Source organism: Chaetodon trifascialis, chromosome 13 (assembly GCF_039877785.1).
Source record: "Chaetodon trifascialis isolate fChaTrf1 chromosome 13, fChaTrf1.hap1, whole genome shotgun sequence".
Classification (NCBI taxonomy): domain Eukaryota; kingdom Metazoa; phylum Chordata; class Actinopteri; order Chaetodontiformes; family Chaetodontidae; genus Chaetodon; species Chaetodon trifascialis.
In genome coordinates, this window is record NC_092068.1 from 15,175,958 (window position 1) to 15,193,994 (window position 18,037).

The 18,037-nt window shown below is 43.2% G+C and overlaps 1 protein-coding gene across 7 annotated transcripts in view; it reads left to right on the top strand.

Annotated features, from left to right (window-relative positions):
• The window catches only part of LOC139340985 (E3 ubiquitin-protein ligase MARCHF8-like), a 78,997-nt gene that overhangs the window by 40,104 nt on the left and 20,856 nt on the right, over positions 1 to 18,037 (top strand). For 5 of the 7 annotated variants that reach the window (XM_070977168.1, XM_070977171.1, XM_070977169.1 and 2 more), the window contains exon 3: positions 16,005 to 16,055. In XM_070977168.1, coding sequence (XP_070833269.1) covers positions 16,005 to 16,055 — 51 coding nt within the window. Of the gene's footprint in view, positions 1 to 4,404; positions 4,606 to 16,004; positions 16,056 to 18,037 lie in introns of those variants that run through there. The other 2 variants (XM_070977173.1, XM_070977174.1) reach the window with 2 other exon arrangements.

Consider the following 18,037-nt stretch of genomic DNA (forward strand, 5'->3'; position numbering starts at 1 on the left):
GGGTGTCAAAATTGAAGAGATGGTGAGATGGGGGCAAGAGGACAGTGGTGAGTGGGGGAGAGCCACAAATCAATAAAGCTGCCACAGTCAGCCCCTTGTTATTTCAGGACAGTGAATTGATGGCATTGTGCCGCGGTTGTGCTGCCGCAGTGACGGCCCACTTAATGTTTGTGCTTGTGTATTTTGGTCTGAAGATTATGTCCCATGAATACTTGAGGCTCAGGAAACCATCCTCTGCTGCATTACACAGAGATATGTAAATGAAAAGCAAAGCCCCAGATCAAAGCATTGCATACGGTTACAGCAGATAAGTAGCAAAGGATCCCTGCGTAGTTATTCAACATTTTACAGAATATTAAACAAGGGAAAAAAGTTGAAATTATTTCTGAAGAGTTTGCCTTTGATTTTTCTCACGGACCGTCTCTCTCCCCTTCTTCATTTCCGTCTCTCTTCCCTGCTCTCGTTCTCTTAATTTGAGGTAGATTTGATTGAAACGTGCAGCAGGCAGACAGGCTGTAGTGTTGTAGTTATCAGTATGCATGACTGTATTTGAATATGAACTGAAAAGGCTATTACAGCTCAATTTCACGCCCAGTGGGATATCTGACATGTTTCTCCCTCAGAAAACAGACTGCAGAGTTCTCTTTCCACTCTCTGTCCCTCTCTGTCCTCTCGCATTTTGCCTTGTCTTTACCTGTCCATCCAACTCCCCAATATTTCATCTCCTCTTTTCTCGGGCCTCTGACTTTGCCTCCATCAGGCTGTTGTGCATCTCACATTAGCTGATATTTTCTGACTGGAGCTATAATGAGATCAGCCACTGTTCTCTAACCCACTTTTTTCTTTAGCTTTACATTAGAAACCTGCAGTGGGGTCCTCAACCTGTGCTGAAACATCACCAGCATGTTATACTTTGTTAATGTGAAGGGGCTCTTAGGGGGCTGAGCAACCACAAAGCCATATCATCTGCAGTTATAGCCTGTTCTCACCTTGTCTGAACAATTTCTTCTTTTCTTCTTCATCCCGCATTCTTCCCAAGAGGCATGATGGATGAATCGTATCCATATGTCTCAGAGCATGCAGAGATTAGTGCTGCTGAAGCAGCAGGATTGGAGACATTGTGTTGATATGCTGTAATTTAAATGCATCATCTCCACCTCTAGAAACCATGTAATCCTGAATGGATTCAGGAGCTAGTCAAAAAACCTCCTCACTCAGTGAAATCAGCAGCTCATTCGCTCTCTTGTTGCCTGCTGTTGCCTCATCACTTAACTGCTGCCTGGGTCCAATTTCACACTGTTCACTTACAAGCCATGAAATGCTGGGGTTTGTACCCGCTCTCGTTTTGCCCGTGAGGAGTACACGAGAGAGCACAGTTTTTTGTTTAGTACAAAAAGTTTGTATAAAGTTGGGATGCACAGATCGAATCCGCTGGATCGGTATTGACGACCTTGCTGACCTTGTTGAGCGGATCTGGTGTTGGTCAGAGCAGGTTGATCCACCTTAACACAGTTTCGTCGTCAATGTTGGTATAAAATTCAGTTTTCAGTTACATTAAGTCACAATTGGCCACAGTGTTTGTGCACTGGCCTCATACCACACATAACAACATAACACCCATACATAACTAAATAAGTTCTTCATAATGTGTCAGATACACAGGGCATTTTAAAGTTGAGCAAAATAGAGCATCGGTGAATCTGTATCTGCAGCAGATTTTCTGTTCCACTTGTCTTGGAAGATTTCAATTTCCCAGACAGAGAAATTCTGGTCAAATATTATATGTTTATGGACCTTTTTTCCCATGTTTCTGTGTCCAAGTGGCTAATGGGGACAACAGTTTGACAACAGTTTTTGAAATTGGTTCAGTATTGAGTGAGAGTGCTGCAGCCAGCAGCTACAGAATGGGATGCAGTGTAATCCCTCCAGGTGTTTGTATACCGTTAAAGTACGTCCATGTTTTCCCACTGACAGGCTGAGACTTTCATTCTGAGTGTCTGAAAACATTATGGAAAGGATCCCTTAAGAGATAGACCTTTTGTTAAAGACTAAGACCAGCCACCAGACTCCATTCACAAAACAGTAATTTTATCAGCATAAAACACGCTTCATTCAAACTCAACACAGGCAAAATTAAACTTAACAAAACCTTCTTGGTTCATCGTTCACTGTTAAAACAACCATCACTAACTGTGGTTTATTTTGAAGTAAACACTTCAATCTCAAATCGGGAGAGGAGCGAGACAGGGTGGACTACAGAGAAGCAGCTGGTGGAGCCATAATATTTTCACAATAACGGAAACTCAGCAGAGAACGAGAGGGGTTTTAGGGGTCCAGAGAGAAAAAGTCAGCAGTTGGAGAAATATTCAGATCCTTTACTTCAATTCCATCAACAATATAGAGCTTATGTGTTTCTATATCTATATAGATATACACAAACACACACACAACTTGTATAATAATCTATAATAATCTTCTAATCATATTTATCTTTTGTATTTTATATGCTGATCATACAGTGACTTTGTAACATATGTAAAATCCTCATCTGTTGCAGTAACTGTAAGGAATCCCATGCAAATACCTCAAATCTGAACTGTACTGTAAATGTACTTTCCGGACATAATGTACTTCTCACTGTTGGTGTTGTGTCTCAGAGTTTCTGTTGCGTTAGCTGGCCAAAGTCCACGAGCCAGGCAAACGGACCTGCTGTAAAACTGTATTTAGAGGCCAAAGCTGTTTAAGTCAGTGTTAGCAATGAAAGTAAAGAGCTGCTCAGCTCATTATCCAATAGAAAGGACCTGATCTGTCCTTAGTGTGCAGTGGAGAACACTAAGTCTCGCTGCTTCGTCTGTGTCTTTGGCTGTCAAACTGTTTCTCTCCCACAGGTTACACACCTGAGGAGATTACAGACGCACGTTTTCAGATGACAGCACACGGAGCGTTATATGAAAACAGGTTCACAGGCGAATATTCGTCGTCGTCGTCATCAAAAACAAAATGTTACAGGACACAGCTTTTCACCTGGGGCGTAATAAGGAAAAAAATGTCCAAAACACAAATGTCGAGGGAATAATTGACACAGAACATTGGCCGAATAACCTAAAACAGAGCAGAATGGCCTGAAAAAGCGACATCAAATGACAGAGCATCCTTTGTCACTACAGAGCAGAGAGTCTCATCAACACGTACAAAGTTCATATCAAAGTCCTCATTAAAGCCCTGAGGTTGTAAGCTCTTCTTTGGCATTTTGTAAAAGAACATTTAGTGAAAGAAATGACACACAGTATGAATTTATACTCCGCAGTAGCCCATAGCTGAGCCTTGTAAAGGCCTCCTCACTGTAAGTGACCTGCTGGTGTTTACATGTTTCAGTGTGTTCAGCCTGTTGCAGTGTGTTTAGATGGCTGCGATTAAAACGCCATGTTTGATGATTGTTTATCTCTGCCCTCCATAACCATTACTCCTATCCATCAAAGGCTGGTAGCATCTTGCTGTAACAAGACAAACAAACATCATTACACTGAGTGAATGATAGCTGCATTAAAAGGCTTAATTGGTGTGTTTTATTAGTGGACCTCAGCCTGCAGTGTTGCCCAGTGTTGAGTGATTGTGCCACGTTGTAGCTTTGCCCTTGAATGCAGCCGTGAGCATGTATGAAATAAATTACCCTCTGTCATCTCTGCTCCACCTCGCATCCCTCGGTGCCTGCTGGGGATTGGTGGAGTCAGCAGTAATGGCCTCTCGGATTGGTGGACAGTGATTGTGGCTTGTAAGAGATCTGGTGGCTGACTCTTTGTCTTGTCTGTGTGTGCTTGTGTTTGGCAGTGTGTAGTAGTTGCTGGACAGGCTTAAGCAGGGTTAGGGGGAGGTACTTTAAGGTTAAGCTCAGTGTGCAGAGTAGAGGGAGTCTATTTAAAGGACACCACCTCCCTCTCATGAATGATTCAACAACTGTTTGCCCCTCCCCCAACTCTCATAAAGATCAGCTGGAGGAAGTGGTTGCTCAGCCAATGAGATTACAGTACTGGATTGACTCTGCGTGTGTATTTGTGTGTGTGTGTGTGCGTGTGTGTAGCTAAGAGAAAGAGCAAGCCCGGACAAGTAGCAGCAGCAGCTCTGCCTCTGTGTGAGCGTGTGAGTGTGTGTGTGTGTGTCTGTGTGTGAAGAAAATGTAGGGCAGCCGCTTGTTCTCCCTCCCTCTGCCATCTCTCTCCCCATCTTTTCCTCTGTCTGTCTTTGTTTCCGAGCTGTGCTGCCGTAGCTGCAGTCACCACGGCGACGGCTGACATTGTTGCTGCAGCTCCACTTCCATATTTGTTGAGTCTCTCTCTCTCTCTCTCTCTCTCTCTCTCTCTCTCTCTCTCTCTCTCTCTCTCTCTCTCTCTCTCTCTCTCTCTCTCTCCCTCCCCGTCTCTCTCTTTCCGTCTCCGTCTCGGCTCACCTCGAGGATTTACAGAGGGGGCATGTAACCTCCCCAAGGAACCATTGTCTGCGTGAGGGTGTGTGTGGGTGTATGTGTGTGTGTGACTGTGTGTGTGTGGAAGAGAGGTGAGGTGGCTTCAGGATCCAGACATGAATTCCTGTTGGAAAATGAAGATTCAGGTACAGACTCTTGTTCTTGACGGCGCTGCTGTTGTCTCTGTGTTGTTTGTCTTGATGTGCTGATGCCGTTGTTGTCATTGTTTTCACCACTGCAGCCTCCACTCAGGGGTGTTTGCTCTGTATCCTCTTTAAAAAACAAAAAAGTAGCTTTACATCACATCTACATGCATAGTCGGTTGTGTATAAGGCACGCACAAAGAAAGGGTGGTGGATGGTAATAAAAGGAAGTGCAGCTCATCGTAATTTCTATTCAGTGGTGGTTATGTTGAGGCCTTCTGTCTCTGTGGTGATGGCAGAGCACTTCTGCTGCAGTAGAGAGATGAAAGTGTTACAGGGAATGTGTGGTTTTGTCTGTGTGTGTGTGTGTGTGTGCGTGTGAATGTGTCTGAGACAGAGGAGTGGATAAATGGAGAGCAAAATTAACAGAGACAGTCGGAAATGGCCCGTCTGACATCGTCGCTGCTGCTTGACAGGATGTGCAGAGTGTGGTTATCAATGTGCTTATGTGCGTGGGCGCGTTATGTTTGTTTTGCTTGTATTTATCGCTACCTCACCCTGCACTTTGATCCTCATATGTAGCTTTCTATTCAGTGCATGCTCCTGGCGTACATGCATGATGGTACTGTATGGGTTTGTTTGTGTGGTTCAGAGGAGCATCTGCCACCTCTTTGGTGTGAAAGGTTGACCCACTTTCTCCCGTGCCTCTGCCCTTTGTTCAGGATGAGTGGGGGCGCATTGAAATACTGTATATGACTCGTGAACTTGAACATCCCATGAGCAATGCTATATTGACTTTTCTGCATTGCACGTAGTCGCATGTTTCCTTTTCTATAATCATAGTTTTACACAGTCATCTCTTCATGCTGTCCTGGTGTTTGATGATAGATTGTTAAAGTACAGGACATTGTGAAATATCATGTCTGGTCAGATTCAGCACACATGAACTCACTGACTCTGACTGTGCTCTGCCACCCAACTCTACTTATGGATGGTGTGCAAGTGCAAAGAGCAGCAGTACCTCCTGCAGTGGGCTGCTGTCTTGTCTCGGGGTGTGATTGGTTAATAGGTGCAGAACCTCCAGACAAACACACAAGGCCTCAGTGATCTGATATAAATATATTTTCCCCTCTCGGTCTACAGCTTAGCATATCACATCATCGACTGATGCACCAAATCACAGGGCTTTGTGTCAAATCTGAAAGCTGGGGGGGGGGATTAATGCAGTCACATGTCATGGCAGAGCTTAAAACCTGTTGGAGAGGGGAGGAGGAGGAGGAGGAGGAGGAGGAGGAGGAGGAAGGGATGGAGGGAGAAATGAGGAGAGGACAGCAAAGCAGAGGGTATCCTGCAGCACATGGCGTGGTTTACCTGCAGCACTATGGCGGTTGCTCATAAGTTGGGCGTTTTGCAGCCTGCCCACAGAGCTCCTCCGTTTCCCGCATCACCCTCTGCTTCTTGTTTTCCTTGGAAAGGCTTTCATAACCCCTGAGCGTGGTTTCAACATTCGACAGTGCCAAGAACTGCACGCTCGTGTAGTTAGTCGTTCGTTGCAGATTTTTTTTTTATTTCATTAAAAGAAGAGAAACTTGTTTCACATTTTCCTGTGCTTCAGATAGGGTGTTCATATTCCCAGGGGGTTGCCAGAGCTGATGCTTCTCTGAGCAGCTGCTAAGTGTTGCCAGCAATAAAGAAGCTTTTTGGTGGACTTGAAGCTGTTAGCAGTCTCTTGTTTTTTTGGGTGGGCAATAGAATCTGCAAGTCCCTTCTTAACTGAAGCATCACTGAATTGGTGTTTTATACTAGTCTTTAATATGGGTCAGTCTTTGTGTCCTGCCCTTTCTTTGCTGAGGTGACCCCTTGGTTTCTGTGGGCATTTCTTTGTGTCCATGATTCTGTGATTGAAGGATTATATCGCAAGGGGACTGAGGGTTCACACACTAATAATGCAGCTAATTAGGAGGCTCTGCGCTGAACTAATTATCTGTAGCTTGACTTTTTCACACAAGTCATAAATAATGACTTATGTCATGTGGAAGAGTCTGACCCAAAGAGCAGCTAATGAGGAAATGTGGCGTCATTACAGGGGAAAAAAAAACCCCATCTCAGCGTGTCTCTGGATCTCTTGCTCTCTTTGTAAAGCAGTCACCCCCCATGACTCTCTGCTACATTTCACTTTCCGTTCATCTTCCGTCCCCCAGGACCAACCTCTGGCACAGTCTTTGTCAGATCTGCTTCTTTCTGTAGTTGTCATTGTTGTTGGATTAGACTGTGGTATTGCAGCCTGCTGTGCAGCCTTATTAGACTCACAGCCTGAATACGTCACTGTTCACATGTTCCTGCACTAAACATGATGGCCACAGCCTCTCCTCTACCATATCCTGTTTGGACATACTGATGTGATTATGCCTGCGATGAAGAAAGATGAGGGACAGACAGAACAAGAAGAGGAAGAGGAGAAGGAGGAGAAGGAGGAGGGGAGACCACAAGTTCACATCCTGCCGACGAGGGCACAGACAGACATTCTTATTCACACACAAATGCTCACAAAAGCTGTAGATTTTCCCACAAACTGAGTCTTGGGGGTGTTTCCTGCCTCTCCTACAGTCTCACTTTACATGCTGCCTCACTTTGATGTGGTTTCATGATGCACACAGATGCTTCAGGCTGGCACCGTGGGGCTATAGTTTTGCTGAACTAAAGCCGCTTGCATAAAAAGAATATACCCTCAAATAAGACATACTGCCACGTTAGCCAAATGTTCAGTCGCTTTGTTGGAAACTAGAATTTCAGCCCTTCTCTCTGAACTGCATGGCTTCTCTGTATAGCATAGTCTTCATCTCCTTTTTCCTCCTCTCACGGTTATCCTTGATCTGGGTAGATGTCTGTGGTTAGCCAAGCTCTCCACTGAGTGTTGTTTCTGTGCATAGTTTCTCATCTGGTGATGCTCTCCTGCCCAGCTGCCCACTCGGAGTCAGCCTGCATTTCCTCCCTAAGTGGCCGCTGGACATTGACAGGGGTAGGAAACCAAATAAGGGCCAGCTTCCTTCCCTGACGGGACCCTTTGTCGGGAAGTTTGATATTGCTTTTCCTGCAAGGATGTGTACCGGTGACCTCTGTGGAGGGAGGAGCTAGTCCATGTTTACTCAAATATCTCCCTGTTTCTCAGATATCGGTCTGTCCTCATTTTGTGCACGCTACTTGTATTTTCAGGCTACGAGTGTGTTTGTAATGGCTTACTTGAGATTGTTGTCATTTAATTTATATGATTTGAGAAGGGTTTGTCTGAGGAGCTGAGACTATGCAGAGGAATCTGAGTTATTTGTCTGGGAAGGAAAATTTGAGTTGGCTTGTCTGCAGCAACTTGTGCATGAAAAAACAGGGTGGCCTCATTTTTAGATCTGCGTTTGGCAGAATGATCAGCCCTAAGCAGATCATGGTATGCTTATGCCATTTATTTCAGGGAAAGCTATTCACATGTAAACACTGTCCTGTGCAGTCTGCCATAGGCTAAACCTCCTGTCTCTATAGCCATACCTGCTTATCCACAAGCTTTTCTCGGTCACCTGCCAGCCGAATGTCAAATGTCTGTTTATCTTTATGGTGTTTCTGAAAACAAAGTGGTCATGGTTGTCTGCTTCAGTGTGCCACTGTTCCAGGAAAAGTCATTTTCATAACCATTTTTATCACGGTGCTCATTTAAGAGTGACGTTGACACGTGATGAATTAGAGATGCAGCAGTGCATCCATGCATAGGTTTCTGTTCAGCTGACACCAGACCACATAAAGCGCTGCAAGCGGTCTGAAAGTCTGGCATGCATTGTAGAGCCATTTAATGGTTTCATGCCAAGTGAAAGCTGACGTGATGGAGGTACATTCGCTGCTTCACAGTTTCAGAAAGCGCACATTCCCCAGTAGAGGAGAGGATTTTCCAAAAAGTTAGTTTAGCGTATTGATTTCTGACAAATGACATGTCATGAAAACACAACTTTGCATGATCAAGTGAAACATTAGGAGGAAATGATATATTAGAGTATGCGATGCAGTGTCTCATCATATAAATGACTTAGCAGCCGTCTACGCCTGTAGAGGTGTTTTCACTTGTCCTGCATGATTAAATAAGAGCGATAAAGGTGTAATTGCTCCCACCCTGGAAGGAGAGTGAGATAACAGTCTGCGCGCTCACACACACCCCTAATAAGAGCTGTGATCATCCAAAATAAGAAATCACATGTGTGGCTGCACCATGGGTGTGCACGGCCTTTAACAACATGCTCATGGTTTTGAGCTTTCCGTGCAAAGACTGCAACACACAGAAGACCCGTGGCTGTGAATGTACACCATGAATAGTCGCAGTTGCATGTTTATATTCGTATAATTTTTCATAGTAATAGAAGCACCCTGTGTGTGTGGTACAGTAGGTGGTGAATGCTTAACATACAGCAGGAAAGGATGAACACAACAGCCAAGGCGGAGGTGTAGCTGCGAGCCGCTGGACGTTGACCTGTGATGTTAAAGAGATTAGAGCTTCTGTTGAATGAAGAGCAGCTTGGTGAGGTCACTTACTGTAGAAGTTTAATGCATTTACGAAGAAAGAACAAGACAGGAAAAGAGAGATGTGAAAAGTCATTTCTAATTAACCAACCCCCCCACTCCACCCCCCCACCCCCCCCACACACAAACCTCTGTTCCTTCGACAGTCTCCTCATTATCACTGTCTGATAACTATCATTCATTTGGCTTCTCTGTGTCTTACTCTATGTCCCTCTCTCTTTTTCCTACAATCTCTTGGTCGCTTCCTCCTCTTCTTGTTACAATGTCGTTTTTTTTTGTAGCCAGAGATGATAAAGTGAATTCTTTGGCCCTTTTTCAACAAAGTAGCCACCACATAAAACGACTCTCATGGTGTTTGGGATGCACAGCGAGGAGCTGCTTAGGAAAAAAACCTCTGAAACGGGCTGACCAATCTCCCTAAATATGTTTTTATAGCTCAGTAGAGATTTGTTTTGCATTTACTGTCCAGAGGTACTATTGTTGAACATAGTTTGTGTTGGATGGAGGCAATTTTCCAAGGCATCTGTTAAAATGCCCTTTATCGTCCAGAATCAATTTTTACTGTTTCAAACTGTCCTTGGCCTGCCTCTTCTCTGCCTCCTGGTATCCTGAATGAAGATGCTTTCACATATCCCACCAGTTATCAGTCCAAAAGCACTGTTTTCTCACTCTGTGTGATTCCATTAACCTCTGCAAAAAAAGCTTGCTTGTCATCATGGTAGACTGCAGAGTAGCAGTCTGTGAGTGGCTGTGAGGCAGAGCAAGCTGAAGGGGTTAGTTAATTAGGTGTTAGTTAATTATGTGCCTGTAGTTGCTTGAAGGAGGTTGATGCTCTCTCTTTTCCAAGCTTGAAGGATACTGTAGTTTTTTACGTTTAAGTCTGTGATGCATTTACAAGGCTTGTTGCTTCTACATGTGATGCTGGCAATTAGGAGATCTGATGTTTGATTTTTCCGCTGTTGGAAGCCTTAAGTGTGTGGTAAATGGGTAATTAATTGATTATTATTATTATTCCCTTGTTAATAATAATCTTCATATAATTCACTGCAGCTCAAAGGCTTGTTTTGGCTTCAGTTCATTCATCTTATTCACAGGTGAGAGAACAAACGTTCGTGATGTTGCCATTTCTAGGAGTGTTGCTATCAGTCTCAGATGCAGCAGGTCCAGACAAGTCTGGAGATTCTCCTGGAAGTGAAGTAAGAGATCAGTTTAGGAAAACAGATACGAAACGAAACGAACGAAAACATTTCAAAGTAGGCACAGAAACAAACATCCATATGAATGCATAATACGTAACAGACTGATATGAAGTTTTGGCTTTTATAAGATCTATATTTATCCACTTCACAAACCTGTCCCCATCCAGGCTGTTCATTTCCAAACAGTCTCACTCTCTCATGAATCTGAATGTTCAAGGTGAAGGTTTGCTTGCTTGGCAGCCAGCTCTCATTTGCGACCCTGACCTCTCCCATTTCATGTCTGGGTTTCAACTGAAACTGTTCTCGGTACAGGTGAGCACAGATGGAGCGTCAGCAGCCTTGCTGACTGCAGGTCTCAGGCTTTGTTTTCTGGGAAGCTGTTGACTGCAAACTGTTGACTGGTGATGCTGGTTGAAATGCTTTTTGGCTGATTTGATTTGATCAATGGTTCTTTTTGTTATCTGTCTACAATTTTTAAAAATGAATTGTTCGGCATATTTTTAATGTATAGCTCGTTACAATTTCTGAGAGGCATTTTCAGATGTCTGGATTTGTCTGAGCAACAGCCCAAAACCAAAATAAATTCAATTTACAATGATACTGAACAGAGGAACGCAGCAGATCCTCACATTTAATACTTTGGGACCAGCAAATATTTGATCTTTTTTCTTGGTAACTGAAATGATTCATCGATTCTCAAATTTCTTGCCAATAGATTTTCTTCCTTGATTAACATTGATTGAAGAGTTTCAGCCCCAGCCTGTACATGCCCCCATATAGTCAATAGTCCAATCTGTGACATCTTCTTGAAAGACACCACAGATGGTGGATTCAACTGTTGAAAGAGTTGTGTTGAGGATAGAAACTTTGCGGAGAATAGACACATTTCAAAGAGGCAGGGTTAAATTCGCTAAGGTTTTATCTTTTGAGATTCTTGCTTAAAAGCGAGCTGAGCCCTCCTCCCTGTGGGCCGAGTACAGAGCCTTGAAAGACGCAGCGATCCCTCTGAATATGACCTCCTCTGCCGTACTCTCCTAAGCTTCGTTTCTTACAAGCTCCTGTCTTCAGAGTCCAGTCTGAAAGTTGTGTTATCAAAGCCCAGGGCTAGGAACAGGAGAAAGACAGACACAGCGGACTGTGAAACCTGAAACCTTCTTTATCGGAATTATGCATGAGCCCAGAGAATAAGGCCCTTTATAGTCTGCAGCCATGGTGGCAGTGAAGGTGACTCCCAGACCTTGTACTGTAGGTAACACATCTTGGCAAAGAGGATTTTTAGAGAAATGGGGTTAGGGAGAAAGAGAGGACGCATGGAAATGGTGTTGATCTATTTCCTGTCTCATCTTTTGTCATCTGTCTGCAGCCTCTCTGCTCTAATCACTGCTGTGTGTAAAAGTCATCAGTCCATTTGTGGCCTTTTCATTTCTCAGAAACCCTCGGTCTGGCTAAATCTGCTCGTTACTAAATTTTTGGCCAAGACGGAAGGATTAAGGGCAAGGATCATCAATTCACTCCATCCCTTTGGCTGCGCCTTGTTATCCCTGACTGTCATCTCCAATACAAACAGATTTTTTTTATCGTCTTCACCAATCTGACAATCGATTTGCTGCACAAATTGCACCCATTGAGAGCTGTGCTTACCATTTTGTGACATAGTATGGAAGACATTGAAGAGGTAATGACATGGATGAACAAGGTGAACTGCTTTATCTTAATCCACTTGTACAAAAAGGGGCTGAAATCTTCACCTCTCTTTACAATTATATCTGCAGAACTTCTTAACTTTTGCATGTGAGCATTCAAGTTGTGGCACTGCATCAGTCGGGAAGTGCGTCTTACAGGAGGTGGGAAGATAAAACACAAGATGACTACAGTCTGAGATGGGAGATAAAGTCCACCAGCTCGCCGCTGACATTTTAGTGACAGGAAATTGCATGTAGATGTTTATTCAGACATCTATTTTCTTCTTATAAAATGTCAGCTCTGTGCCTCATCAGATGATATAAACTTTTGCGAATGCACTGTGAGCGGTCGACGGTGGTGTGTGTGTGTGACCACAATCCAGAGCGTGTGTGTCATGTGTTTAAATGTCCTTGGGCGCTTAGTGAGACGGGAGAAAAATCAGGATGAAGATGGAGGGAAACAGAGTGATGGGAAAACTTGGCACATACAGTCCTCTATTACCATGGCAACTAGTCACGGTGAGGACACAAGTGAAGCGGTAAAGCGATTAAGAATTGGAAGCACGTCGTGTCGTCTCTTAGTGGTATGATGTGTGTGTGCGTGTGTGTATAGACTCGTGGTTCATGGGTTTCTGGTGACAAGGTTAATGTACTTCCTGTTTGGACAAGGATGGCAGAGGTAACACTTAAGCTGCTGCCGCTTCTGAACAACACGGGGAAAGTTCTCAGGGTCGAGATTTCCGCACCGACAAATGCTGCCTGTCAGCGTACGTGTGTGTGCAATTGTGTGTGTGTGTGTGTGTGTTTGAGTCTTTATGTGTTTGCGTCCTTCTCTGCAAGGCTAGATTATTTGGCCCCTGACCTTCAGGGGCCCCAAAATTTCCAGATTTACTGCAAATTGTCCTTCTTATCGGATCATTTCTGTCTATTACTGATTCCCAAAAACTCTGCTCTGAAAAATCCTGCCAGTGCAGAAGAATATTTAAGTACTTTCCAATAGAAATGAACTTGTTTTAAGAATTTTTATCCACAGCCGCGTTTCCACCCAAACTACCCGCAGCTTTTAGTCCCAGAAGCTAGTCCAGTGACGCTTTCCCCTCTAACTCTATGGAAATGTAGCACATTGAACAAAAACCAAACTGGTGAGCAGCTGCAGCTTTTTAAAAATACAAATGGTGGCTGAAATAAAACGCTGCAAGCACTCGACCATTTCCTGCGGTGGAAATGTGGCTCATTCTAGCAGAAGAAGAAAAAAGAAGAAAAAACTATCTGAGGTATTGAGAATTAAGTCATAATAATTAGATATAAAAGTCCTAATATTTCAGTGTCATCTCTCGTGCTTGTACATTGATTGGATCACGTGCGTTTTAGCATCTCCTGGCAGCTGCTGCTGTAGTCTGCAGTTATTTTGGTTTGTTTTGACTGCAGCTCCTCCACACGTCCCCCTTGCTATTAGGCGATGAGAAAGGTAACATCTGTGTGGACAATCAACCACATGACTAGCATCTTCAAACAGTTTAAGTGAGCACACATCCGCTTCCCTAAACTGTGGTTATGTGTCTGTCACATGGTCGTGCCACTGGTCTGCACTACATAATGTCCAGCAGAGTGGAGGACAGATAGATTCTCGCTGCCTTTCACATCATTTACAAAAAGCCCACTTTTATCACATTCTGCTGCCCTGACTGAGCTCTTGTCTGTCATCTCAACTTGTCTGTCTGGAGAAATATAGGTCTCCGCTGTCCTCAGCCTGCTGCCTCAAAACACATCTGGTTATTGAATCATACACCATCTAACTGGTTTCATTTTCTCTGCGATAGTGAAACCTGTAAGCATCACTCATTTAACACATAAAAACAGACTGCTCTCATCTGTTCGCTGTACCAGAGTGTTAAAATCTAGACCCTTTTTCACATGATATTATGACTTTTTTTCTGCAATTAGTAGAACTTTACTGTGGAAATGTGACAATTGTTTTTCCTCAATGTGGCCTGAATACTGCAGGGATGGCAGTGTCAGTCTGTTGGTTGGTTGGTCAACCACTATTGGATGGATTACCATGAAAGTTTTGTACAGCCCTACATGGTCCTCAGAGGATGAAGGCGGCCTTTTACTGCATGTATTGCCACAGAATTTGGTTCTGATGTCCCTGCCCCCCTCTGCATGAATAATCCTCTGACCTTGCATCAGCTCAAATATCAGAAAATCTACGAGAAACAAGTTGATTTTTATTAAAAAAATACTAATAATAATTTTTAAAAAAAAAACAGCTTGAAATATTGGGTCAGCTTGTGTTCCTCCTGCATAAGGCTACTGATCAATTTCTGGAATTCTGGTTATATAATGAAGCTGCCATGTGTGGTCTGCTGTGTATTTGACTGGAGGTTGGAGGAAAAGTTTGCCTCCCAACAGTTGAATGTGGCCTTGCTTCTATGTCTGTACAGTGTATACACTCTCCCCGTAGAGCTGACTTCCCTTTGCAAAGATCTGTTTGTGTCCAAAGCACCACAGCCCTGTCAGACCCGGCGTGAACTCAGCATTATGTAACGATGATTGATTACTCATTAAGGAACCATGCAAGGCTTTAATGCCGACGCTAAATGCAGCACAACACCCCAGTGGCTGTTTATCTGAGTCCCTGATGCAAGCCGAGAACACTGAGTGGGAATCGAGGATCATTACAGCCTCAAAACAAAACTTAACTGTGCTGAGTGCTGACAGTGTTGGCCTGTTTCACTCCCTGGGTAATGATACAAATATTGTGACACCATTTGGTTTTGAGTTTGGACGGATGTGTTGTGTAATCAGCTCATCGTGCTTTTGTCTCATGCCAGAAGAATTTGATTTACTAACTTAAGATGCTCCCAGGCCCCTGAGCTGTTGGGAAATGTAGCTTTGCTGTGTTTTATTGTAGTGTTTGCTCGTTAGGAGACAAAACCATGAATCAGTCCTCCCCATGCCTGCTGCAGCCTATGACAAGATTTCTTCATTCACAACACTTATAAACACCATTAAAGACCTTTGCATTATTACTCACATCTGCTGGCAATGCCATTTTAAGGGATGGCAATGTAGGCGTGTCGGTCGGTCTACTGATTTCGAATTTAGCTATTGAATGGATTGCCATGAACTTTGCTACAGACTTTTATGGTACCCCAAGGACGAATCCCACTGACTTTGGTGATCCCCTGACGTTTGCTCTGGTGCAGCCAGCATGTCAAATTTTCCTCACATCTATTAATATCTCAATATCTACTTGATGAATTAGCACAAACTTTTCTACAGACAGTAATGGTTCCCAGACAATGAATTTTTCTGACTTAAATGATCCCCTGACTTTACATTAAGCACCACCATGAGGTTGATATTTCTGGGATTTTACTGAAATGTGTTGACAGCTATTAAATGGATTGCCATGAAATTGTCAGACATTTATCTTTTCCTCAATATGATGTGTAATAACTTTGGATTTCATAGTGCCATTATGCATTCTGTCCAATACTTTGGCTCATGACCAAATACCTACGAAACTGATCTTCCAGTATCACCTGTACTTTGTGTTCAGTGCAAATTTAAGCATGCTAACAGGCTAATCTAAGCTGCCCAGTTGGTACACATTGGAGCTGCAAAACACCAGCATCTTAGCGTTGTTATTGTGAGCATATTATCATGCTAGCTTTAGCATTTAGCTGTGAAGTTCTACACACGTAGACTCTTAGTCTAGTTAACATTTGCAAAGTTTTCCTGTACATGTTCTGTTTCAACTGGTCACATGTAAATTATGTCAAACAGCTAGTCATTGCACAGCTCAGCTCATTACAAATTAAGTGTGATGCACGTGGTCATTATGAGGCATACGCCAGTTCTCACTGAGCAGACTGCCCGTGCAGATCGGACAGCATTTCTCTTCTGTTTCTGAATGTGTTTTTTCACTCACTGGAGCTGTCTTTCTTTTCCTCTTTTGCAGAATGAAAAGCCCCTGGGTCATTCTGCAAGCAGGTCCAGCAATATATCAAAGGTAAGCAAAGCACACACAAGTGGAAGAATTTGAATGAATGATGTATGGCCTGCCTCCACCACAGAGAGAAATAAGAGAGAGAACGTTAGAGACAGGAGGGCGGCGGTGAGGTGAGCCATGGAGGGAGGCAGCGATTGGCAGGACGGGAATACATGCAGTGGAGTGAGAGCAGCTGATAGATAACCTGCCGCTCACATTGCCCCAATCAGTGCTGCCTCTGTGATCAACCCCCAGAGAGCAGACGTGCCTTTACACCTCAGCTCGTCAGCTCATTGTTGCTCTCTGTCAGACAGACCCTACAAACCTCTACTTTGTGTGTCTTCCTCTGTTTTTTCTTCCTCCCTCTCCTCTCCATTGCTCCCTCGGGCAACGGCAAGGCCTGCGAATCGAATCTGACTCCAGGGTTTCAATCCTTGTTCTCCTGAGCCTCTTATAGGATAAACCCTTTACTTGTGCTAATAGATGTCAGGGTCACTTCATCACCATGGGACCGCTCCGGCAATAATGTTTGATCCACGAGCCAGTCGCTCTTAAAACGTGAGCAAGGTCGAAGTTATTGCACCCGAGCGGCAAATATCCCAACAATCATTTTCATGGTTACAGTTATGGTTCAACATAAATGCTGTTTTCCACCAGTAAAACAAACACTGACTGCTTTACATAAACTGACTCACTGATCGTTAATGGAATTGATGAGTTATGATTTATTCAGCTGAATTCACAATTTAAGAGATTCTTAAATCTATTTTGATCTGTTGCCTTTCAAATGAAGACTGTACACATTAGTACCCTCGAGTAGCTGCTCAGGATGCTTTAAGTTTGATGCACCTGATCATTTAATATATCACATTAAAGTCAATATGCGATTTGATATTTAGTAAGTCTATTTGATATACAGAATCATGATACGATACTCACATTTTTCTGTGCAGTACGGTAACATTTTGCTCACCAGTTAACTTTGAGAGATCCAAACACCAAAGCTTTTATAACAGAGTATATTTAGGGAAGCAACATGAGCGGCCCAGCCAAACACATTCCCAGTTTAACCCATTTATTTATAACACTGATTTGATTGTGCAACCACAATCGAGCGCATCCATTGTGCTTTGATCTGCCAGGATTTCAGTCCTCCCTCCTTTGTCTTTTGCCTTCCTTGACCTCGCTTGGTCTTGGTTCCATTGACTCTATTTTTGACCTTCAATCCACTTAATTGATGCGCATATATTGCACTTTTTCTGTTTTTTTTAATATTCTGTCAAGTATTTTTGTTTGTTTTAGGAGTGTTGTGAAGCAGGAAAATTTTCATGAACAAAATATATATAAACAGATCCTAAATGTACTTTCCAATAAGCCGTTGTGTTGCGTGCACAATTGCAGCAGGTACAAAGTCTGTCGAACGTGAACTCCACTTGCCACATCAAATGTTTCTAACATTCACATTATGTAATATGTTATTATTATGTAATACAGTAAGTACGCTTCGAAAAAGTGAGATAATATTTATGAATTTATGCTCATGTGGTTGTGCAGTGAATCTGTATCTCTGTGCCACACCTCTAGATAAAAGACGTTTGACAGCTGATAAAAATGAAGGCTGGAATTATAAAACTAAGACATTGAAGTAGGATATGCTTCATATTTGAAGAGAACTGAATGAACAAAAATAGCATTCACCACCCCTTTAGAAGAATAGTGCGACATTTTGGGAAACTTTTATTTGCTTTCTTGTTCAAAAGCTAAATATGAGGCTACAGTAAGCAGCCGGCTAACTTAGCTGAGCATCGAAAATGGAACAAGAGGGAACACAATCTGCTAACACCTCTAAAGCACAATTAACACCCTGTACCTCGTTTGTTTAATAAGTCCAAAAACTAAAGTGAAAAATGAGAATTATGCTTAATACAGGGTTTATGTGCCAGGCTGCTCTTTTGTCAGGAACAATTACTTCCTGGGATCTCCACTGGTTGCCCGGCAACTGT